Here is a 24,608-nt window from a genome sequence, read left to right as displayed (position 1 = left end):
ATGAGTGACTTAGCATCTGCGGGGCCTACAATAACAAGAGCAACTACAGCTGCTGCCTGTCTGTCCTACCAATCACATCCAAGAAAAAGTCGTGAGCAGCCCCTAGCTGCACAGTTGAAGGCTACTGCTAATAAGGAGTTGGCATCGTTAGTTATGTGAGCACTTCACACTTCTAATTACATTTTTGTGGGTACACGCGCCATGTCTCATACGAGTATTATTGTCTCGCATTCCAATCAAACTGTAAGACCAGGACACTTTGCCTGAACCCTGGAAGTGACAGCACCACAAAGCAGCAACCAACAGTCAAACACTCACAAGCTGGGCTTCAGCACTGGGGATATCTTTGCGACCAAAAGGAGTGTGTGGTTCAGGTGAAGGCACCTGAGCACGATCTCCCTAATCTTCCCAGCAGAGGTCTGGAGTCTAGGAGTTCCTGTTGTGGCCAGGGGTGATTGTGCAAAGCAAGGTTTTCCAACACAGTGGCATGGTGGATGGCACTCTGAGAGAAGGCAGGACACGCAAGACTGTAGGAGGCTTGGGGAATTTCAGGGTTCTGGGGTGGAAGCCGTAACTGATCGTCAGTCTCTCTCCTTCTCCAATTCCTTACAGATACAAAAATGGATGGTGTTGTCGACTCTGCACTCACACCATCCTCTGAACGGGGTCTGCATCGGGGGCTCTTAATCTTGGACCATTGTGCCTGGGGAGGGGATGCAGGCAGGCCCGCTGTGGAGAATAATGTGACAGAGGCTTCATATGTATCGGGTGTGATATGTTTAATGGTAAACATTTGAAACTTACATTGTCCCCAGGTACAGACTCTGGATGCACATCAGAGGTGGAGGCGGCCTGCTGCATTTTGCACCCTGTGGCATTTGATGATTGTCCTCTGGAGGGGCTGGAGCCGAAGGGCCCCAGCAGACTTACCGGTATCATTGGTATTGCCATGCCACCCTGTTTTGCCCACTGTCCTTGAGACGTGCCGGTGTCGGGGGTGGGAGGATGGATATAGATGAGGTGATGACCGCCGTTGTCTCCCTGGTGGCAGGCACCGTGTCAGCCTCCAGGGCTCCCTCCTCCTGGATGGTGCCTGTAGGACCCTGGTGTCTCCATGGGACAGAGAGCAGTTAAAATGAGCTCCAGATGCCTCAGGGTCATCTGGCTCCCCATTGTCTGCACCATGGTACTGACGCCCTCAGAGATGGTCCTCAATAGCTTGGACATGCTCTGGAATACCTCGGCAATGTCTACCTACATCTGGGCCATGTTCTTCAGTGTCTCGGCAATGTACACCTACGTCTGGGACATGTTCCTCAACGACTGAAACATGATTTTGAGGCCCTCAGCCATGAAAAATTCCAGTCACTCTCTGGAACAGATCTGAATTGGCCATTTAATACTCTTAATTGCCTTCCCCCTACTTACCAATAGGAAAATGGCCCGAGGTGCATTCGTAAACTAGCACATCATTTGATAGCCCAAATTTTCACAACCATCTGCCTTTGTACACACCTCTTAAAGTGGCAAAAATAACCTTACATTGTATTACTGTTAGCTCAAAACAATTTAAAAAAAGATATGAGAATTAACATACTTATACATTCAAGTGACATGGTTATGGGAGTATAACTAAAAGGAATTGGTCAACCACCTTGTGATCGCTACTATTTCCTGCCAGTAGTTTCATATTATATTCTTATTTGCGCACAACAGCAGTCATTGTTTGCACAAATGCAACACAGAAAAAAGCATTCTTTAGCAATCTACAGGCATGTGTAATATTCACTACTAAGCATTTATAGAACATAGAACATAGTGCAGAAGGAGGCCATTTGGCCCATTGAGTCTGCACCAACCCACATAAGCCCTCACTTCCACCCTATCCCCGTAGCCCAATAACCCCTTTTAACCTTTTTGATCACGAAGGGCAATTTATCATGACCAGTCCACCTAATCTGCACGTTTTTGGACTTCCTGATGAGTGAAAGATGAAAAGCTTTTGAAAGTATTTCTCTTTCTTCATCAGTAGTCAAGTTCTGCACTGCCAAACAACTATTTGTATTGGAAATTAATTATCATAGAATCCTTACAGTGCTTCGTCCTCTCAAAATAAATTATTTCAGCTCCATGAGCATTTATTCATCTTTTTTTTGCTTCTGGGTTACTGAGGGTAGCTTCTTACCTGTTGTGCTTTTATTCCAAGGCAGTTCCACCATTAGTTCCAGGTAATTCCTGGTCAAAGCAAACTCCGGCATAGACTGAGGCATCTTCTTTAACCTGCAAAAGGAAAACCTCATTGGTCAACATAACGAACATGAATGTGGAGTTTTAGGTGTGTTCTTCTCAAACTTTCTATCCAACTGAACTTGGGGTCACTTCTGTGATGGGAGAAGTGATTCAAACCACCCAAAAACAGACAGAAAATATTTCCAAATAATCAATATCAGAATTCTCCTGGGGATGAGCTTTGAAGCAAGGATAGACAATTTAATCCAAATGATACTGAATCATTCACTAATTTTAAATGAAACATAGGAACATATGAAACAGTGAACATTTAATCATGATCCAAGGGCAGCACGGTGGTACAGTGATTAGCACTGCTGCTTCACAGCACTAGAGATCCGGGTTCAATTCTAGCCTTGGGAGACCAGTGTGGAGCTGGTACATTGTCTGCATGGGTTTCCTCTGGGAGTTCTGGTTTCCTTGCACAGTCCAAAACTGTGCAAGTTAGGTTGATTGGCAATGCTAAATAGCCCTTAGTATCCAGGGATGTGCCTATTAGATTGTGGGGAAAGGGTCTGGTGGGCAAGGTAGTGCACCTAGCTAGTTTGCCCTTTCGGAGAGTCAATGCAGACTTAATGGACCGAATGGCTCCTTCTGCACTGTAAGGATTCTATGATAATTAATTTCCAATACAAATAGTTGTTTGGCAGTACAGAACTTGACTACTGATGAAGAAAGAGAGACACTTTCAAAGCTTTTCATCTTGCACTCATCAGGAAGTTCACAGGAATATCAATAATAAAGAGTGCTAACTGGTAGGCAAGTGGACTCTGATCGGCAGGTATGTTGTCATGGAGACTGCATCAGAGACCGGGGTGGGATTCTCTGACCCCCCCGCAGGGTCGGAGAATCGCCGGGTGGCGGCGTGGATCCTGCCCCCGCCGGCTGCCGAATTCTCCAGCGCCAGGGATTTGGCGCGGGCAGGAATCGCGTCGGTCAGCGGCCGCTGGCAGCTGCTGGCAGCAGCCCCCCCCCCCACCCCGGCGATTCTCCGGCCCGCAATAGGCCAAGTGGCCGCCCGTTTTCGGCCGTTCCCGCCGATTAGGCATATGTTATGACGGTACTTACCGGCGGGACCTGGCTCCGTGGGTGGCCTCCGGGGTCCTTGGGGGGACCTGGCCCCAGGGGGTGTTCCCATGGTGGCCTGGCCCGCGATCGGAGCCGTGGGGGCACTCTATTCCTCCATGCCGGCCAGTGTAACAGTCCACGATGCCCGGGGCAGAAATGAAACCCCCCTCCGCGCATACGCTGGGATGACGCCAGCACACGCTGGTGCTCCCGCGCATGTGCCAACTCTCGTCAGCCGGCAGAGGCCATTCGGTGCCGGTTGGCGTGTCGCCAAGCCCCTGCCGTGCCAGCCGACGCAGCGCAAACCACTCCGGAACCGGCCTAGCCCCTGAAGGTGCGGAGGACTCCGCACCTGCAGGGCGGCCCGACGCCACTCCTTTGCGCCGGAATTGCCCGCCCCGCCGGTTTCCGAAGAATCCCACCCCAGTTTTTGCCAAGTTTTAGTTTGAATTCAAACCGGGAAAGTCGACTCTAATTGGTCACAGCATAGCCATGGGGAATGAACCATGGAATGGCTGTCCCCAAGCTTTTGTTTAGTTGAACAAAGGTGCAATGCGTGGACATGCTTCTTCTGTCTGCAAAAAGACATGACCTTGTGAAAATATGTGGCTTCTAGCAAGGTTATGTGAGCCATTCTACTAGCCCGACCAATGTAATTCTAGCATAATTAGCATTCTTTTACTTTTATAAATTTAGTATACCCAATTATTATTTATTTCCAATTAAGGGGCAATTTAGTGTGGGCAATCCACCTAACCAGCACAACTTTGGGTTGTGGAGGTGAAACGCATGCAGGCAGGGGGAGAATGTGCAAACTCCACACAGACAGTGACCCAGGGCCGGGATTCAAACCCGGGTCCTCAGTGGCGCAGTCCCAGTGCTAACCACTGCACCACATGCCGCCCTTCAACTAGCATTCTTTAGCAAGTGTTATCCAATTGTGGAATAATATCCAATGCCCACAGGGTGTGATGAAAAGCGGGAGAAGAGCCGGAGATTTAAAAGCGCGGGAGAGGAGCCGGAGATTTAAAAGCGGGAGAGGACCCGGAGATTTAAAAGCGGGAGAGGACCCAGAGATTTAAAAGCACGAGAGAGGATCCGGGGATTTAAAAGCACGAGAGAGGATCCGGGGATTTAAAAGCGGGAGAGGAGCCGGAGATTTAAAAGCACGAGAGAGGAGCCGGAGATTTAATAGCGCGGGAGAGCAACCAGAGATTTAAAAGCACGAGAGAGGAACCAGAGATTTAAAAGCGCGAGAGAGGAGCCAGAGATTTAAGAGAGCGCGAGATGAGCCGGAAATTTAAAAGTGCCAGAGAGGAGCCGCAGATTTAAAAGCGCGAAAGAGGAGCCGGAGATTTAAAAGCGGGAGAGGAGCCAGAGATTAAAAAGAGCACGAGAAGAATCAGAGATTTAAGAGAGTGGGAGAGGAGCCAGAGATTTAAAAGCGCGAGAGAGGAACCGGAGATTTAAAAGCGCGGGAGAGGAACCGGAGATTTAAAAGCGGGAGAGGAGCCAGAGATTTAAAAGAGCGCGAGAGTAGCCAGAGATTTAAGAGACTGGGAGAGGAGCCGGAGATTTAAAAGTGCCAGAGAGGAGCCGGAGATTTAAAAGCACGAGAGAGGAGCCGGAGATTTAAAAGCGCGAGAGAGGAGCCGGAGATTTAAAAGCGCGGGAGAGGAACCGGAGATTTAAAAGCGGGAGAGGAGCCAGAGATTAAAAAGAGCACGAGAAGAACCGGAGATTTAAGAGAGTGGGAGAGGAGCCAGAGATTTAAAAGCGCGAGAGAGGAGCCGGAGATTTAAAAGCGAGAGAGGAGCCGGAGATCTAAAAGCGAGAGAGGAACCGGAGATTTAAAAGCAAGAGAGGAGCCGGAGATTTAAAAGCGAGAGAGGAGCCGGAGATCTAAAAGCGAGAGAGGAACCGGAGATTTAAAAGCGAGAGAGGAACCGGAGATTTAAAAGCGGGCGAGTTCAGTAAGGAGCAGAGAGAAACTGAAGAACGACATCACAGGAGGGCTGTGATTGGATTGGCCAAGCGAGGACCTGCTGGTAAACAGTGGTGACTGGTAAGTAGTTTTTCTTTTCTTTTCATTGTCTATACTTTTTTTTTGTTTTCTTTTGTTTTTTGGCATTGTAGTTGTATAAGTTAAGTTTTAAGACATGGCTGGAGATCCAAGACCCGTGTCATGCTCCTCGTGTTCAATGTGGCATCTCAGGGACACATCCGCTGACCGTGCCTTCACGTGCAAGAAGTGTGTCCAGCTGCAGCTCTTGTTAGACTGATTGACGGCTCTAGAGCTGTGGATGGACTCACTTTGGAGCATCCGCGATGCTGAGGACGTCGTGAATAGCACGTTTAGCGAGTTGGTCACACCGCAGGTGAAAATTACTCAAGGAGATAGAAAATGGGTGACCAAAAGGCAGAGCAAGGGTAGGAAGGCAGTGCAGAGTACCCTGCGGTCATCTCCCTGCAAAACAGATATACTGATTTGGATACTGTTGGAGGAGATGGCTCACCAGGGGAAGGCAGCAGCAGCCAGGTTCATGGCACCATGGCTGGCTCTGCTGTGAAGGAGGGCAGGAAGAAGAATGGCAGGGCTAAAGTGATAGGGGACTCAATCGTAAGGGGAATAGACAGGCGGTTCTGCGGAAACAATCAAGACTCCTGAACGGTATGTTGCCTCCCTGGTGCAAGGATCAAGGATGTCCCAGAGCGGCTGCAGGACATTCTGGGGGGGGGGGGTGAACAGTCAGCTGTTGTGGTGCACATAGGCACCGACAATATAGGTAAAAAACGGGATGAGATCCGACAAGCCAAATTCATGGCGCTAGGAGTTAAACTAAAAAGAGATAGTGCAAGAGGGAGGGATGCAAATTCCTGGGACATTGGAACCGGTTCTGTGGGTGGCAAGGCCAGTACAAACAGGACGGTCTGCACCTGGGCAGGACTGGAACCGATGTCCTTGGGGGGGGGGGGGAGCCACCGGAGCTGGCCACTTCCCGACATAAAATGAAGAATTGAAATGCATACAGGGAAAATTGGACAATGTCAGAAAGAGAAGCAGGCTGCAGAATCTCTCTGTGTATTCTGCCTGCGAAGAAACCAGACAGCATTGAAACTAACAAGTTTGCATACTAATTTAGCGATTCCCGGTGATTCCCGGGCACAATGGACACAACAATTAGCTGCAATCAAAACATTCTAGGGCAGGTCAGACTTCCCGGCGCCAACGGAGTCTGAAACAAAAGGACACAAACAAGTTAGAAAGAACCGCCCCACGATCGAGGGACAGCCTCAGTATTGGGGGATTTGTATCAATCGATTGGGATGGGACCCAATCAATTGCCAGTGAGTTAGGGGTCCGCCCAAAAGGGCGCGAAGCCCCTGGGACCTATAAAAGTAAGGTCCCAAGGCGAATTCGATCTCTTAGCCGGCCCTCCCAGCAGAACACCTTTGCAGCAGCTCTCTAAGAACTTGAACGTGAGAAGGAGAGGCCTGGCCAATTGCTAAAGCGACAAGTAAGTGTCATACAACGCACGCTATGAGAGTAGACACTCCTGACCCCTTTTATTCCACACCAACTGGAAGTCTGCGGATCCAGGACAGAGTAAGAGGCCATTGTTCCCTGGTCTGGCAGTTCCCTTATTCCAGATAAGTATTGGCCTAGTAGTGGTAGGAATAGCAACGGTGGGGGGGGGGGGGGGGGGGGGGGGGGGGGGGGGGTTTGCTAGTGCTGTTGGTAAGGGTTTAAACTAATGTGACAGGGGGATGGGAACCGATGCAGGAAGTCCCAAGGAGGAGAAAAGATGCTAAGGGGAGGACAAGACATCCCTGGCTGACGAGGGATGTCAAGGACAGCATAAAAGCTAAAAAAAGAGCATTCAAAGTGGTGAGAATTAGTGGGAAGCCAGAGGATTGGGAAGCCTTTAAAAGCGAGCAGAGGACAACTAAAAAAGCACTAAGGGGGGAGAAGATGAAGTATGAATGCAAGCTAGCTAGAAATATAAAGGAAGATAGGATGCGTTTTTTCAATATATAAAAGGTAAGAGAGAGGCAAAAATAGACATTGGACCACTGGAAATTGTGGCTGGAGAAGTAATAATAGGAAACAAAGAAATGGCAGAACTGAATAGTTACTTTGCATCAGTCTTCATGGTGGAAGACACCAGTGGGATGCCAGGGCTCCAGGAGAACCAGGGGACAGAGGTGAGTGCAGCGAACATTACTAAGGAGAAGGTCCTGGGGAAACTGAAAGGTCTCAAGGTGGATAAGTCACCTGGACCGGATGGACCTAGGGTTTTACAAGAGATAGCTGAGGAAATTGTGGAGGCATTGGTGATAATATTTCAGGAATCACTGGAGGCGGGAAGGGTCCAGAGGACTGGAAAGTGGCTAATGTAACACCACTGTTTAAGAAGAGAGGGAGGCAAAAGACAGGAAATTATAGGCCGGTTAGCCTGACTTCGGTCATTGGTAGGATTTTAGAGTCTGTTGTTAAAGATGAGATGAGGGGCAGCAGGGTAGCATGGTGGTTAGCATAAATGCTTCACAGCTCCAGGGTCCCAGGTTCGATTCCCGGCTGGGTCACTGTCTGTGTGGAGTCTGCACGTCCTCCCCCTGTGTGCGTGGGTTTCCTCCGGGTGCTCCGGTTTCCTCCCACAGTCCAAAGATGTGCGGGTTAGGTGGATTGGCCATGCTAAATTGCCCGTAGTGTCCTAATTAAAGTATGGTTAAGGGGGGGGTTGTTGGGTTACGGGTATAGGGTGGATACGTGGGTTTGAGTAGGGTGATCATGGCTCGGCACAACATTGAGGGCCGAAGGGCCTGTTCTGTGCTGTACTGTTCTATGTTCTATGTTCTAAGATCACGAAGTACTTGGAAGTGCATGGTAAAATAGGACTGAGTCAGTATGATTTTGTCAAAGGGAGCTCGTGTCTGACAAATATGTTAAGAGCTCTTGGAGGAGGTAACAAGAAAGTTAGACACAGGAAAACCAGTGGACGTGATTTATTTAGGTTTCCAGAAGCCCTTTGACAAGGTGCCGCATAGAGACTGTTAAATAAGTTAAAAGCCCATGATGTTAAGGGTAGGATCCTGGCAAGGATAGAGGATTGACTGACTGGCAGAAGGAAGAGAGTGGGGATAAAGGGGTCTTTTTCAGGATGGCAGCCGGTGACTAGTGATTTGCCTCAGGGGTCTGTGCTGGGATCACAACTTTTCACAATATACATTAATGATCTGGAAGAAGGAACTGAAGGCACTGTTGCTAAGTTTGCAGATGATACAAAGATCTGTAGAGGGACAGGTAGTATTGAGGAATCAAGGGGGCTGCAGAAGGATTTGGACAAGCTAGGAGAGTGGGCAATGAAGTGGCAAATTAAATACAATGTGGAAAAGTGTGATGTAATGCATTTTGGAAGGAGGAATTTAGTCATAGACTATTTTCTAAATGGGGAAATGCTTAGGAAATCAGAAGCACAAAGGGACTTGGGAGTTCTTGTTCTTAATTCTCTTAAGGTTAACGTGCAGATTCAGTCCGTAGTTAAGAAGGCAATTGCAATGTTAGCATTCCTGTCAAGAGGCCTGGAATACAAGACTAGGGAGGTACTTCTGAGGCTGTATAAACTCTGGCCAGACCCCATTTGGAGTATTGTGAGCAGTTTTGGCCCTGCATCCAAGGAAGGATGTGCTGGCCTTGGAAAGGGTCCAGAGGAGGTTCACAAGAATGATCCCTGGATAGAGTGGACGTGGAGAGGATGTTGCCACTTGTAGGAGAAATTAGAAGCAGAGGACACAATCTCAGACTAAAGGGACGATCCTTTAAAACAAGAGATGAGGAGGAATTTCTTCAGCTAGAGGGTGGTGAATCTGTGGAACTCTTTGTCGCAGAACGCTGTGGAGGCCAAATCACCAAGTGTCTTTAAGGCAGAGATAGATAGGTTCTTGATTAATTAGGGGATTAGGGGTTATGGGGAGAAGGCAGGAGAAAATATCATCCATGATGGAATGGTGGAGCAGACTCGATGGATCGAGTGGCCTAATTCTGCTCCTATGTCTTCTGGCCTTATGGATTCTCCCAAATAACCTTGAAGTTAATTTGTGGCGGGTTTTTCAGGGAGTTTACTGCCTGCTCTGCTGGCAAGTTCCCAACCGCTATTCAATGACAGTTAGTCACTTTTTTGGGCCCCAGGGAGTTTCTCTTCAGTTTAGCCCACATTTAGAATTTTTTTTAGCACTGGGAAGCTGACCTGAGAGATCGGGCCATCATTTTAAAAGGGTGCCCGATCTCTTTGTGAGCTTGTGCGACACCCACACCCCCCCACCCATGAGCAATGTCACCTTCCACACACCTGGACACTTCCCAACGCCCTCCAAGTGAGTATACCCCGCTATGGGCCCCCCTCCCCCTCATTTCATCTTCATGGCACAAACGTGGACCAGCACTGAATGGCTGCAGCCTCCTCGGGGAGGCCGAATAATCAAGGGAGGCCAATGGATCCCGCTCAGGTAGGTCGTAAGTAGGTTTAAGATATACTTCCGCAAGTGTCATTTAGGCCCGCCCATTTGGGGCAGGGCTCTGACTCCGATGTCTCACAGGACTCCGGAGAATCTCGCGAGGCACGGTGTTTGTCGACCGGCTCGCTGGAGGGCTTCCCTGAGATTCTTCAACTGCGGCCGGAGGTCGCTCCCACTATTTATTTTTCAGAAACCAGGATTTACCAATACTGCCGCTGATGAGAAGTTAGGTAGCTCTGATGAGAAGTTAGGTAGTAGTTGAGTTATCTGCGAATGTACTCCAAATCAGAATGTTGATTTGAAACATATACATTTGTGTCATTAATTTAGTTTTACAGAGACAGAGAACAATATCAGGGTAAACTGTCAAGACATTAACCGTTACAGGATATATCATTCATCACACATGTTGAATATATTTTCTTGTACCAGCATACACATTCAAAAGATTAATCCAAATTATTGGGTACCTTTCCTGGACTGTAAATCAGGATTGACCAAATGGATTAGGGTATTTTATTCTTTTAATAATGTCACCAAGCAATTTAAGTATTTTGTTCTTCAACTGTAGCCAAAAAAAATGTTGATTTTACTGGTCAATAGTCTCCATGTACCTTTTGATCTCTTTAATACAAACTTTCATTGCCTGCTCCGGCATATTTGTATTTTTAATCTTCTTCTCCAACATGACAATATCATCACCATCATCATCATCATCTTCAACAACATCCAAATGCAATGGTCTTCCAAGAAGTTGATTGTTTCTCCGAATTGGTCGGATGGCCACAATCTAGTGGTTGTACAGTACTTCTGGTAAGTATGACAGAATCTCTAACATCGGGTTTAACAACTTGCAATGCCTTTAAACATAGAAAATCATCTATAGGCACATCACAAAGTATCATTAAATATTTGGAACTCAAGAAACATTTTCTACTTGGTTTGATTGAGATTGTGTAGTACTCCTTGGCCATTAATCCAGTCTAGCAAGTGAGCATTTCTTTAGACAATGTAACCAAACTAACCTTCAGATGTTTATCCCAAAATGAACATGGATGTTTACCAGCCTTGTCCCCGGGATAGCAGAACTATCTATTGAAGAGAGATTAGGGAAATTGGGGCTGTATTCTCTAGAGTTTGGGTAAATGAGAGGTGTCCTCATTAAAAACAACAAAATACCTAAAGGGATCAATGGATAGGTGCAGGTAAGATGTTTCCCATGGCTGGAGAGTCTAGTACCAGGGAACACAATTTCAAAATAAGAGGAAAGCCACTTAGGACCGAGATAAGGGAAACTTATTTAATTAAATGGTTTTGAATCTTTGGGATGTGTAAGCTCAGTCATTGAGTATGTTTAAAGTAGAGATTGACCCGATTTCTAAATGCCAATGGCATAAAGAGATATGGGGATAGTGAGGGAGGAAAAGGCACTGAAGTGGATGATCAGCCATGATCATATTGAAGGCTCGATTTCTAAATGCCAATGAAATAAAGAGATACGGGGATAGTGATGGGGAGAAAGGCACTGAGGTGGATGATCAGCCATGATCATATTGAATGGCAGAGCAGGCTCGATGGGTTAAACAGCCTACTTTTGCTCCTATATTCCTATGCCTTCCAAATGTTTCTCATAATATGGTTTGTCACGTCATTATAAAATCAACATAAAACTGTAATTTTCTGGGTTTTTTTTAATATCCAACTTACATTAATATAGCACCTTTGATATAGTGAAACATTCCAGAGCACTTCACAAAAGTGTAATCAGACCAAAACTGACACAGGGCCATAGAAAGACATCTTCAGACAGATGGCTAAGATCTTAGTCAAAAAGGTAGATTTTTTAGGAGGATCTTAAAAGAAAGAGTAGCAGAGGCTTACGGAAGGAATTCCAGGGCAGGTGAACTACTAGAGTATAGACACCACTAGAAGAGAACACAGTCTCGGTAGAAAGTGTTCAAAGAACTGGACTGAACTTAATTGAATGAGGAAGTATGTAAGTGACTGACGGAGATAGTTTTTTTAAAACTGCAGCTGCTCCACAAATGTATTTAAAATTTAAAGTCTATGTTAAGTGCATTCGTATGTAAGTGACAGTGTTAGTAAAACTTCAGCAGTGAAGAGTGAGGAGCACGGAATGCTCATGGGTCCAGGACCACAAGATTCTTGATTATGCTTTATGCAACATGAATACAGCTTTAACATAGCCTATCATTCTATTGTTCCTTAGGTTTAAAAAAAATCAAGTACAGTTTGTGATCACCTAGCCTCCTTCAGCAACCTTCATCATTAACTTGCTCCAAGATTCACACCTTATTATATATTGGATTAAAATAGCTGATAATAATGTATTTACACAGGAAGTCATTCCTACCTTCATTCACACCTTACTATCTATTGGATTAAAATAGCTGATAATAATATATTTATACAGAAAGTCATTCCTACCTCATTTACACCCGACTATATATTGGATTAAAATAGCCAACATAATGTGTTTATACAGGAAGTCATTCCTACCCTCATTCACACCTGGCTATACATTGGATTAAAATAGTTGACAATAATGTATTTATACAGGAAGTCATTCATATCCTCATTCACACCTGACTATATATTGGATGAAAGTAATGCATTTATACAGGACGTCATTCCTACCTCATTCACACCTGACTATATATTGGATTAGAATGCCTGAAAATAACGTATTTATACAGGAAGTCATTCCTACCCTCATTCACACCTGACTATATATTGGGTTAAAATAGCTGATAATAATGTATTCATACAAAAAGTAATTCTTACCCTCTTTTCTTCATTTGGCTTGGACTTCTGAGTTTTTTGAAGTAACTTTAGCCCTTCAATTTGGCGAACAAGCAATGGTATGGTCATCTTAAATCTCTCTTCTAAACCAACAGCATCTAGTATCTGAGTGTCAGAGACAAGATGAGAACAGAAAGAAAATTAGATATTATTGAAGTCTAATACGTTAAATACACAAACCTAAAACTTCAAACAAAAACAGAAAATACTAGACAATCTCAGCAGGTCTGACAGCTTCTATGGAGAGCAAATAGAGCTTATGTTTTGAGTCTGGATGACTCTTTGTCAAACCATAATTTCAGGCAGCAAAGCTCCAAATAATAATGCAAATTTAAAAATTACATCATGTATCATGTTGCGCGAACATAAAAATACAAAACTTACAATTAAAGGAGCTGCAAAGTTTCTACTACTTAAAAATAATTAAGAGTTAGCAGAGCTCCTCTTTGCTACCAGTCATGGACACAGTGACAAAAAAGGGATTTGAACATAAGAACATAATAAAGATAAGCAGCTGTAGGCTATACGGCCCCTTTAGCCGGCCCGGTCATTGAACACGATCATGGGATGATCTGCGATCTCAACTCTACTTTCCCACCCGCTCCCTATGTCTCTTGATTCTCTGAGAGACCAAAAATATATCTCAAGCTTGAATTTACTTAACAATGGATACCTCTGGGGTAGACAATATAAAAAATTCACAACCCACAGAGAGAAGAAATCTCTCATCTCAGCTCAAAATGATCAACCCGTCATCTTGAGACTATACCTGTGTTCTAGATTCCCTACATAGGAAAAACAATCTCTCAGTGGACATGTCTAACCACTTGAAAATGAGATTACCTGTGTTTAATGTTTAACTGTTATCCCTTAAAAATGGAAAGAGACTAGGATTGGGAGAGGGGGAAATTTTAGAACTTTTTTTAACTGAAACTGCTCCACAATGCAAAAATGTCCTTAAAATGTATGTAATGCTTGGCATTAAGTGTAATAGCATAAACAGTCGTACCTGCAGCTTTTCATTCGTACTTGTGCGGATAATCGATGCCAAGATGTCAGGCAGTGTTTCTTTAGGAAGGCTATCCAGCAGATTCCTTAGCTTGGCAACCACTGGTACTGACATATCCAACATCTCCACCAACTGCAAACATTAAGGAATTATCCATTACTACACAAATTAGTAGTAAGTGATGTGGGTCACTTTACTATCTGATCATGAAAAACTTTGGGAATCTCAAGGATTTCTCCATTAAATCACAGCACCTTGCTGTTAACTCCTTAGAAAACAATTTCCAAGATTTCAAAATCTCAAGATCATTGGTGGGGTTTAACCGATTGCATGTTATGAAATTACAAGTTCAGGAACTCAAAATCCTGACGAACCTCGGAGCTGACACATGCGCAGGCTGGGAGTAGGCTGCAAATGTCCAGTTCAGCAGTATCTTCATGTTCACTCCCAGAACAGGCCCTGCACGCCTGCACATTTAAGAAAAGAACAGCATGAAAATCCAAGTCAGGTGACCGGGCACGGAGGCCATGAGTGGCATGTGCCCGAAGTAAGGCACAAGGGAGGGGGAAGGGTGAAAGTCCCAACAAGTGTTCCAGACCCAGGGACAAGGGACAGGGATAAGAACAGGTTCCAGTTGGGAGAACACTCTAATTAAAGAAAGAGCTGCGTGGAGATGGCATTAAGTGAAGTGGGCTTGGAAGAAGCCCTGATAGTTGAAGAAGGCTTAAGACAAGGCCAGAGGGTCAGAGTGGGCAGCCGAACATCGGTAACTCTGTGCTACAGGCCGTTGAGGCAAAGGAACCCCTTTGGAGCAGTTGTGTTCTGCTGGGCAAGACCAAAGATTTCAAACTGTGTTTATAAGTTAATGTGGAATGTACTCGGAAATTCAGGGGAAAGGAATCTTAAAAGGCCTGCGAGGCCGTTGAAGCCGTCTTAGTGGGAGCGATTTTTGAAAAGAGTTCCAAGGCAGGATCTTCCAAGGTGAAGACTGGAAACGCTCATGAGAAAGACAAAGCTTCAGTGAGATTGGTTCACAATGTGACTAATGTCTGGGTGAGTTGTTGAGAAATTCATGGAATCAAGTTTGCTCGCAATTGGCATTTATTATGTAGTGCGGTTTGCTCAACAACAGTTTGTCTGTTAATTCACATGTACCTTATTCTTATCCTGAATGTTAAGAGGATAAGACAGATAATGAAAATTGTTTTATCATTCTGAACTTCCATAGGAAAATGTTTTATTTGTTCAAAACCTTAGGAATCTTGTGCTTTATTTTTTTTTTGCACTGGAGGGCCAACTGGGCTGCATTAGAGTGCTAAAGTGGGAGTTAGGTGACTGAGGGAATTTGGTGAGGAGGGTGCAAGTTGCTTTCATTTCCTACATTTCCTCAAAGAGCGTGAGGGGAGCCGGGAGTTTACAAAGAGTGCAGCTGAATGGGAGCAGAGTCGGAGGGCAGAGTTCCAGCTGGTTCACAGGGCAGAATCCCAGCTACGTTCTGTCAGGTAAGAGTTGTTTTTTTTTTTGTTTTTTTTTAGGGGGCAGCAAGTTATATTTGTACCATTCAGCAGAATCACCAATTTTATGAAAATCGCTTATTGTCACAAGTAGGCTTCAAATAAAGTTACTGTGAAAAGCCCCTAGTCACCACATTCAGGCACCTGTTCGGGGAGGCTGGTATGGGAACTGAACCGTGCTGCTGGCCTGCTTTGGTCGGCGTTAAAAGCCAGCTATTTAGCCCAGTGTGCTAAAACAACCACTAAACCAACCAGTGCAAAACCAATTTTAGGGGGTTCACTTGAGAAAGTAGCAGCAGTATATATTTCTTTTTAAGGGTCTAACAGGTGTTTAATCTTTAATTATTTATTCATTTCTCCTTTTAAATCTCTGGGAATTCAGATCAGAGGGGATGGAAGCTAGGGCAGTTGCATGCTCCTCCTGTAGGATGTCGGTTGTGAGGGACATCACTCGTGTCCCAGCTGACTACACCTGCAGGAAGTGCACCCAACTCCAGCTCCTCAGAGACCGCATTAGGGAACTGGCGCTGGATGAACTTCAGATCATCCGGGAGGCAGAGGTTGTGATGGAGAGGAGTTACAAGGAGGTAGCCACACCCAAAATTTTGGACAAGAGTAGCTGGGTTTCAGTCAGAGGAAGGAAAGGGAACGGGCAGACAGTGCAGGGACCGCCCGTTGCCGTTCCACTTCACATCAAGTATACCTTCTGCTGTGTGTGTGTGTGTGTGTGTGGGGGGGGGGAGGGGGGGGAAGAAGAGAGAGAGGGAGAGAGAGAGAGAGAGAGAGAGAGAGAGAGAGAGAGAGAGAGAGAGAGAGAGAGAGAGAGAGAGAGAGAGAGAGAGAGAGAGAGAGAGACAGACAGAGAGAGAGAGAGAGAGAGAGAGAGAGAGAGAGACAGAGAGAGAGAGAGAGGGGGAGAGGGAGAGAGAGAACGAGACATACCAGGAGAAGGCCGTAGCGGCCAGGTCTCTGGCACTGAGCCTGGCTCTGTGGCTCAGAAGAGAAGGGGGAAGAATAGAAAAGCAATAGGAGTCTCAATGGTTAGGGGAACGGATAGGATATTCTGTGGTTGCGAACGATACTCCGGGAAAGTATATTGCCTCCCAGATGCCAGGGTCAGGGATGTCTCGGATCGGGTCTACAGGATTCTTAAGGGGAAGGGGGAGCAACCAGACGTCGTGGTGCACATAGGCACCAATGACATAGCTAAGAAAAGGGATGAGGATCTAAAAGGTGATTTTAGGGAGTTAGGTTGGAAGTTAAAGAGCAGGACGAGCAAAGTAGCAATCTCAGGATTGCTACCGGTGCCACGTGCAAGTGAGGCAAGGAACAGAGAACGAGTGCAGCTGAACACGTGGCTACAGGGCTGGTGCAGGAGGGAAGGTTTCAGATATGTAGATAATTGGGATAGCTTCTGGGAAAGGTGGGACCCATACATGAAGGACGAGTTGCACCTAAACTGGAGGGGCACCAATATCCTGGGCGGGAGGTTTGTTCGAGCTCTTCAGAAGTTTTAAACTAGTTTGGCAGGGGGATGGGAACCAGAGCTACGAATCAGAGGATAGGGTAGCTGTTGAACACTCAGAAATAGTATGCAGCCAGTCTGTGAGGAAGGATGGACAGTTGATAGGGCAAAGTTGCACTCAGTCGAATGGGTTAAAGTGTGTCTGTTCAATTCAAGGAGTGTCAGGAATAAGGGAGATTAATTTAAGAGCATGGATCAGTACTTGGAACTACGATGTTGTGGCCATTAAGGAGACATGGATTTCACAGGGGCAGGAATGATTGTTAGATGTTCTGGAGTTTAGATGTTTTGAGAAGAATAGGGAGGAAGGTAAAAGAGGAGGGGGAGTGGCACTGTTAATTAGGGAGTGCATCACAGCTGCAGAAAAGGAGGTAGTCGAGGAGAGTTTGTCTACTGAGTCAGTGTGGGTGCAAGTCAGAAACAAGAAAGTAGTAGTCACTTTATTGGGAGTTTTCTATAGATTTCCCCAATAGCAGCAGAGAGATGGTGGAACAGATTGGGCAGCAGATCTTGGAAAGGTGCAGAAGTAACAGAGTTGTTGTCATGGGTGACTTCAACTTCCCCAATATCGACTGGAACCTCCTTACTGCAAATGGTTTGGATGGAGCAGATTTTGTCAGGTGTCCAGGAAGGATTCCTGACTGAATATGTAGATAGGCCAACTAGGGGGAAGGCCATATTGGATTTGGTGCTTGGCAACGAACCAGGCCAGGTGTCAGATGTCTCGGTGGGAGAGCATTTCGGTGACAGTTACCACAACTCCTTGACTTTTAGCATAGTCATGGAGAAGGATAGGAACAGATAGTATGGGAAGGTATTTAATTGGGGGAGGGGAAATTATACTGCTATTAGACAGGAGCTGAGGAGCATAAATTGGGAACAGGTTGTTCGCAGGAAATGCATAACAATAGTGTGGGGGTTGTTTAAGGAGCACTTGCCGCGAGTGCTGGATAGTTTTGTTCCACTGAGACGAGGAAGGAATGGTAAGGTGAAGGAGCCATGGCTGACAAGAGAAGTAGAGCTTCTAGTCAAGAGGAAGAAGGAAGCTTACGTAAGGCTGAGGAAGCAAGGATCTGGCACGGCTCTAGAGGGTTACAAGGTAGCCAGGAAGGAACTCAAAATGGACTTAGGAGAGCTAGAAGGGGGCATGAAAAAGCCCTGGCGGGGAAGATTAGGGAAAATCCCAAGACATTCTACAATTTTGTGAGAAATAAGAGGATGATCAGAGTGAGAGTATGGCCGATCAGGGATAGTGGAGGGAACGAGAGTCTGAGGAGGTAGGGGAGGCCCAAAATTAATATTTTGCTTCAGTATTCACTGGAGAGGGACCTTGTTGCTCATGAGAACAGCGTCAACCAGGTTAATAGACTCGACCAGGTTGATATTAAGAAGGATGATGTGCTGGAAATTTTGAAAAGCATCAGGAAAGATAATTCTCCGGGGCCAGACGGGATATACCCAAGGTTACTTCAGGAAGTGAGTGAGGAGATTGTTGCGCTGTTGGTGATGATCTTTGTGTCCTCACTCTCTACTGGAGTAGTACCGGATGATTGGAGAGGGGCGAATGTTGTTCCCTGTTCTAGAAAGGGAATAGGGAAATCCCTGGGAGTTACAGACCAGTCAGTCTTGCTTCTGTGGTGAGCAAAATTCTGGAAAGGATTCTGAGAGATAGGATTTATGATCATTTAGAAAAAACATAGTTTGATTAAAGATAGTCAGCATGGCTTTGTGAGGGGCAGGTCATGCCTCACAAGCCTCATTGAATTATTTGAGGATGTGACGAGACACATTGATGAAGGTCGTGTGTGGATGTGGCGTATATGGATTTCAGTAAGGCATTTGATAAGGTTCCCCATGGTAGGCTCATTCAGAACGTTAGGGGGCATGGGATACAGGGAAATTTGGCTGAATGGATACAGAATTGGCTGGCCGAAATTGGCAGTCCAAAGATGTGCAGGTTAGGTGGATTGGCCATGCAGAATTTACAGTGCACAAGGAGGCCATTCGGCACCCTACTGAAGCCCATGTATCCACCCTATCCCCGTAAACCAGTAACCCCCCACTTAACATTTTTTTGGACACCAAGGGCAATTTAGCATAGCCAATCCACCTAACCCGCACATCTTTGTGGACTGTGGGAGGAAACCGGAGCACCCAGAGGAAACCCACACAGACACGGGGAGAACGTGCAGACTCCGCACAGACAGTGACCCAGCCGGGAATCGAACCTGGGACCCTGGAGCTGTGAAGCATTTATGCTAACCACCATGCTACCGTGCTGCCCGTGACTTGTGGTGAATGTAACTTGGTAATTCACACTGTATCTTTGCCAGTGGGGAGAGTGGACATCCTTGCCTCATCCCCCGGTGCAGCCTAAAATAATCCGAGCTCACTCAGTTCATCTGTACGCTCGCCACCGGTGCATGGTACAGAAGCCAGACCCGGTCCACAAAACCCTGCCCAAACCTAAAGCGCCCCAGGACCTCCCACAGGTACCGATCAGGGATAGTGGAGGGAACGAGAGTCTGAGGAGGTAGGGGAGGCCCAAAATTAATATTTTGCTTCAGTATTCACTGGAGAGGGACCTTGTTGCTCATGAGAACAGCGTCAACCAGGTTAATAGACTCGACCAGGTTGATATTAAGAAGGATGATGTGCTGGAAATTTTGAAAAGCATCAGGAAAGATAATTCTCCGGGGCCAGACGGGATATACCCAAGGTTACTTCAGGAAGTGAGTGAGGAGATTGTTGCGCTGTTGGTGATGATCTTTGTGTCCTCACTCTCTACTGGAGTAGTACCGGATGATTGGAGAGGGGCGAATGTTGTTCCCTGTTCTAGAAAGGGAATAGGGAAATCCCTGGGAGTTACAGACCAGTCAGTCTTGCTTCTGTGGTGAGCAAAATTCTGGAAAGGATTCTGAGAGATAGGATTTATGATCATTTAGAAAAAACATAGTTTGATTAAAGATAGTCAGCATGGCTTTGTGAGGGGCAGGTCATGGCTCACAAGCCTCATTGAATTATTTGAGGATGTGACGAGACACATTGATGAAGGTCGTGTGTGGATGTGGCGTATATGGATTTCAGTAAGGCATTTGATAAGGTTCCCCATGGTAGGCTCATTCAGAACGTTAGGGGGCATGGGATACAGGGAAATTTGGCTGAATGGATACAGAATTGGCTGGCCGAAATTGGCAGTCCAAAGATGTGCAGGTTAGGTGGATTGGCCATGCAGAATTTACAGTGCACAAGGAGGCCATTCGGCACCCTACTGAAGCCCATGTATCCACCCTATCCCCGTAAACCAGTAACCCCCCACTTAACATTTTTTTGGACACCAAGGGCAATTTAGCATAGCCAATCCACCTAACCCGCACATCTTTGTGGACTGTGGGAGGAAACCGGAGCACCCAGAGGAAACCCACACAGACACGGGGAGAACGTGCAGACTCCGCACAGACAGTGACCCAGCCGGGAATCGAACCTGGGACCCTGGAGCTGTGAAGCATTTATGCTAACCACCATGCTACCGTGCTGCCCGTGACTTGTGGTGAATGTAACTTGGTAATTCACACTGTATCTTTGCCAGTGGGGAGAGTGGACATCCTTGCCTCATCCCCCGGTGCAGCCTAAAATAATCCGAGCTCACTCAGTTCATCTGTACGCTCGCCACCGGTGCATGGTACAGAAGCCAGACCCGGTCCACAAAACCCTGCCCAAACCTAAAGCGCCCCAGGACCTCCCACAGGTACTCCCACTCCACCCGATCAAAGGCCTTCTCTGCATCCGTGGCGACCACCAACTCCACCTCCTTTCCCTCGGAGGGCATCATAAACACGTTTAGCAGCCTTCTAACGTTGGCCCTTAGCTGCCTCCCTTTCACAAACTCTGTCTGGTCCTCCCCTCTCACCCCTGGCCACAGTCATCTATTCTCAAGGCCAAGATCTTGGCCAGCAATTTGGCGTCTACATTTAAAAGGGAGATTTGCCTTTATTACCCGCATTGTTCCAGGTTCTTATCCCGCTTCAGGATAAGAGAGATCGACACCTGTGACATTGTTGGGGGATACCCTTCCTTCCTAGCCTCATTAAACGCCCTGACCAGCAAGGACCCCAGCACTCCCGAAAACCTTTTATAAAATTCCACCATTTACCCGACCGGCCCCAGGGCTTTGCTAATCTGGGCCCCTAGGTCCTCCACCAGCTCTTCTTCCGCCCTCGGAAACCCACTCACCATGACTTATCTGCCGCCCCCACCGAGTCCGCTACTATACTTCTCACTTCAAATGCCACCCGCTTATTAATCAGGATTGTCATTCCCTTTGTTTTAGAATCTAGTCCCGAATTGAATACCTACCCTACCCACCCCTTCCTCAGTCTAGCCTGATCCACTACCCTCAGGTGTATCTCCTGTATCATTGCCATGTCTGCCTTTAAGCTTTTCAGCTGCACGAACACACGGGCCCTCTTGACTGGCCCATTCAACCCTCTCTCATTCCATGTCATCAGCATGGGAGGGGGGGCATGCACCCCCTCCCCCACCGCATCCCCTTCCCCCCTGACGATCAACCATAGCCCTTCCTAGGCCAGCCCCCAGCCCGCGACCCGCACTTCTTCAGGCCCACCCTCGGGCGCCCAACGTCATCAACCCTCTCCCTGTTACCTGTCGTCAGTCCCTCCCCTGTCAGCAGACTTCTGAGCCGCTCCCTTCCCCGCAACCCCATAACAAAATAACAGTCCCAACCCCCATCAACACACTTACCACCTGCTCGTCCCCCACAGCGCTTTCGTGAGTTAGCCCGCCCAGCTAGCCTGGTAGATCCCGTCCGTGGCGCCAAGCACACTTCCCTCCATCAATTTTCCTCCTGCTCAACAATCCTCCCGGTGCAAACTTTACAATCCCCAACAAACACAAAGAAGAAAAAACAAACCAACATCCCCCATCAACAAACCCAAAACAGAACTGAGCAACAGCCCCAACGATAGTGCAAAAGGGGTCCATACAAACCAGAAGAAAACCAAAATACAAAATATAAACACTCCCTCCAGAGTTCAATAACCTCATTCTCCTGCCAGTCCATTTTCTCTTCCAACGCCTCTTCTGGCGATCCAAAGTAGAGTTCCTGGCCTTCGTACGTTACCCACAGATGTGCTGGGTCCAACATACCGAACTTCACCGCCTTCTTAAAGCGGGCCAACTTCACCTTGTTGAAGCTCGCCCTCCTTTTGGCCAGCTCTGCACCCAGGTGACACACAGCTTGCTGCCTTCCCATGTACAAGGCCTTGACTGCCTGGCCCACCTCAGAATCGGTTCCTTATCCAGGAACCGGTGCAATCGCACCACCATCGCCCTCGGCTGCTCGTTTCTCTGCAGCTTCATCATAAGTGCCCTGTGCGCCCGGTCCACCTCCCAAGGGCCAAAAAGAACGCTCCTTTACCCAGCACCTTCTCGAACACTCATGCCACATATGCATCCACTCCCTCACTGCCCTCCGGCAGTGCGATCCTTAAATTCTGCCTGCGCAACCTATTCTCCAGGTCCTCCACTTTATCCTGCAGTCTCTTCTGTTCATATTTAATCAACCCCATTTCCACAGTCATCGAGACGAGCTGTTCCTCATGCTCTCCCACCGCCTCCGCCACCTTCCGAATCGCCTGGCTCTGGGCCTCCACCTCATTTCGATGCGGTCGATCTCCGCCTTTGTAGGATCCACCACCCTGGCCAGGTGCTCCAAGTTCTCCTTCCTCTGCTGGGCAAACCTCTCATGAAGAAAGGTCACTGACTGCTCTGTCGACCACTGGGCCAGCAGGCTCGGACCCTGACCCTCCACCATATTTTCCTGTGTCGCAGGCTCCACACTAGCTTTCAACAGTTGTTCCCTCCTTTTTCGACCACTTCTGGTCCATGAATCCATAAACCGATGGGATACTGTATTCTTCCACCTCCCCTGCACCTTATACCATCACTCAGCTCCGCTGTTAGCCGGGGAAAAGGTTCAAAAAAATCAACCACGAGCGGGAGCCACCAAATGTGCAACCACTCACTGCATGGTCACCTCCAGAAGTCCCTTCCTTTCACGTTTGAAGTATCTCAAGTAACCTATATTGATCCTAACAACAATGTTTATTAACACTCGTTATGATTGACAACTCCTGACCCTCTTCACCTATGCCAAGTGCTTTCTGCCATTACAAAAGAGTAAGTGAAACCACTATTTAATGCATTGGTTGGTGCTCTAGCACATGGCCACTGTCTGAAATCCCCCCAATTTTTTGGAGAAAGCCGTGGAGAGACAAATTCTATACTCAGGAAGATTAAAGAAAAGAGAAAATCTTTTAGGAAATATATGGAGTGCAATTTAGTGGGCCTGTTAGCCATGGGCACAAATCTCGTCATGGCTGCTAAGACCCAGGCTTTGCACTGCAGATGCCACCCTTGCAGTATTGGCCTGGGTGCCACGCATTTCCGGCACCATCTCCTCCGACAAAAGGCTTTAAGACTCTGCCATTCGGCCTTGCAGTCGCTGGACTGTCGCTGACACCCCCTCCTGATATTCCAGGCTTTGCCTTTGCATCTCAAGCGGCTATGGGACAATCATGTCCAGAGGCATGGTAACTGGTTGGGGCACAGTTGTGTGCTGGAATCCAGCAGACCTCATACTGTCCAATCACTGGGCGTTCCTGCCTCCACCTTATGTGTATCAGAAGCAGTGCAGTGCTCACCAGATACCGACCCAGTAGCCTGCCTGCTAAGCTTGCCCACCTAGGAGTGTGTCTCTGAGCTGGTGGACAGTGCAAGTGATAGCCATGAAGCTTCCTCACTGTCCACTTCAGATATCTCCTCCAAGATCAAGGGTGGGCGATGGGACATTTCTGTGGACGGGCCAAGCTGATCGGGTGTTGTTCCTGAAAATGGAAAGGGAAATCGTATTAGTATATGGCGGGAAGGTCAGTGGTCTGGGACACGCAGAATTCACTTAAGATTGGTCATCTGGATGAACATGTAGTGGCTGATAATTTCTCTCTCGCAGGTCACCACATTCTCAGGACAGGCCCGCTCCTCCCCTGCGAGCTCCAGGGCTCTGTCTTCTCAAAAGGGAGTCAGGATCTTCAGCTTGGGCATCCCACCGTCCTTCTTCTTTTGCTCACAGAGGTTGTGAGAAAGCTGCTTGTGCACAAACACAAATCGGGGTAATGTGAGCTGGCCACCTGGTGGGTCAGATGTCTCTGATACTGGCATGTGTGGGCCTGCATGTAAGCAGGGAGGAGTTCTGAACAGGAGTGGCAAGGTTTGTTAGAGATCAGATGCTGGGTCCCTGTTAGGTGGCAGCATATAGGATCCAGGTGACATTCAGACTGGTGCCGGCAAGGTGGAGTGCAGAGATGATATGGGTAGCACTTATCCTGGCAGAATAGAGTAGGTTGTTCATCTTCTTGCGACACTACACTCCCGCCCTGTTGTGCAGACTGCTGGCACTGACCAGTGCTGCGACCATCTCTCAGGTGGGGTTTGTTATCTTGCTGAAGAGTCTCCTGCCAGCCCGAAGGTATATTGTTGCCCATATCTCCTCCACAGCATCCAGCATATGGGGAAGGCTCCTCCATGAATGATGGAGCAGGCTTCCTGGCTGCCATCATCGTAGTTTGAATGAGAGCAAGTTCTGCAGAGCCATTTAAATGCAGTGTTCAGATGATCCCTGGGGCAGGCGAATCAGATGCCTCGCTACATACTTGTAAATAAAATATTAGTATCAAAATGAGGGAAGGGGGTGGGTTGGCTAATGGGCCTAGTTTTAGAACAACCAGTGAGGACAAAGAGTGATGAGGAATCAGGAAAAGGAAGTGGGGGACGGCTTGAGTATTGA

At 47.2% G+C, this 24,608-nt stretch overlaps 1 protein-coding gene across 1 annotated transcript in view; it reads right to left on the bottom strand.

Moving 5' to 3' along the window:
- The window catches only part of LOC119971298 (lon protease homolog 2, peroxisomal-like), a 166,377-nt gene that overhangs the window by 116,999 nt on the left and 24,770 nt on the right, over positions 1 to 24,608 (bottom strand). The window contains 4 exon segments of the mRNA XM_038806660.1: positions 2,186 to 2,280; positions 10,488 to 10,663; positions 12,679 to 12,801; positions 13,706 to 13,837. Coding sequence (XP_038662588.1) covers positions 2,186 to 2,280; positions 10,488 to 10,663; positions 12,679 to 12,801; positions 13,706 to 13,837 — 526 coding nt within the window.

Source organism: Scyliorhinus canicula, chromosome 9, assembly GCF_902713615.1.
Source record: "Scyliorhinus canicula chromosome 9, sScyCan1.1, whole genome shotgun sequence".
NCBI classification, from domain to species: domain Eukaryota; kingdom Metazoa; phylum Chordata; class Chondrichthyes; order Carcharhiniformes; family Scyliorhinidae; genus Scyliorhinus; species Scyliorhinus canicula.
The sequence above is the reverse complement of the archived record's forward strand: the minus strand, read 5'-3'. Positions and strand labels throughout refer to the sequence as shown.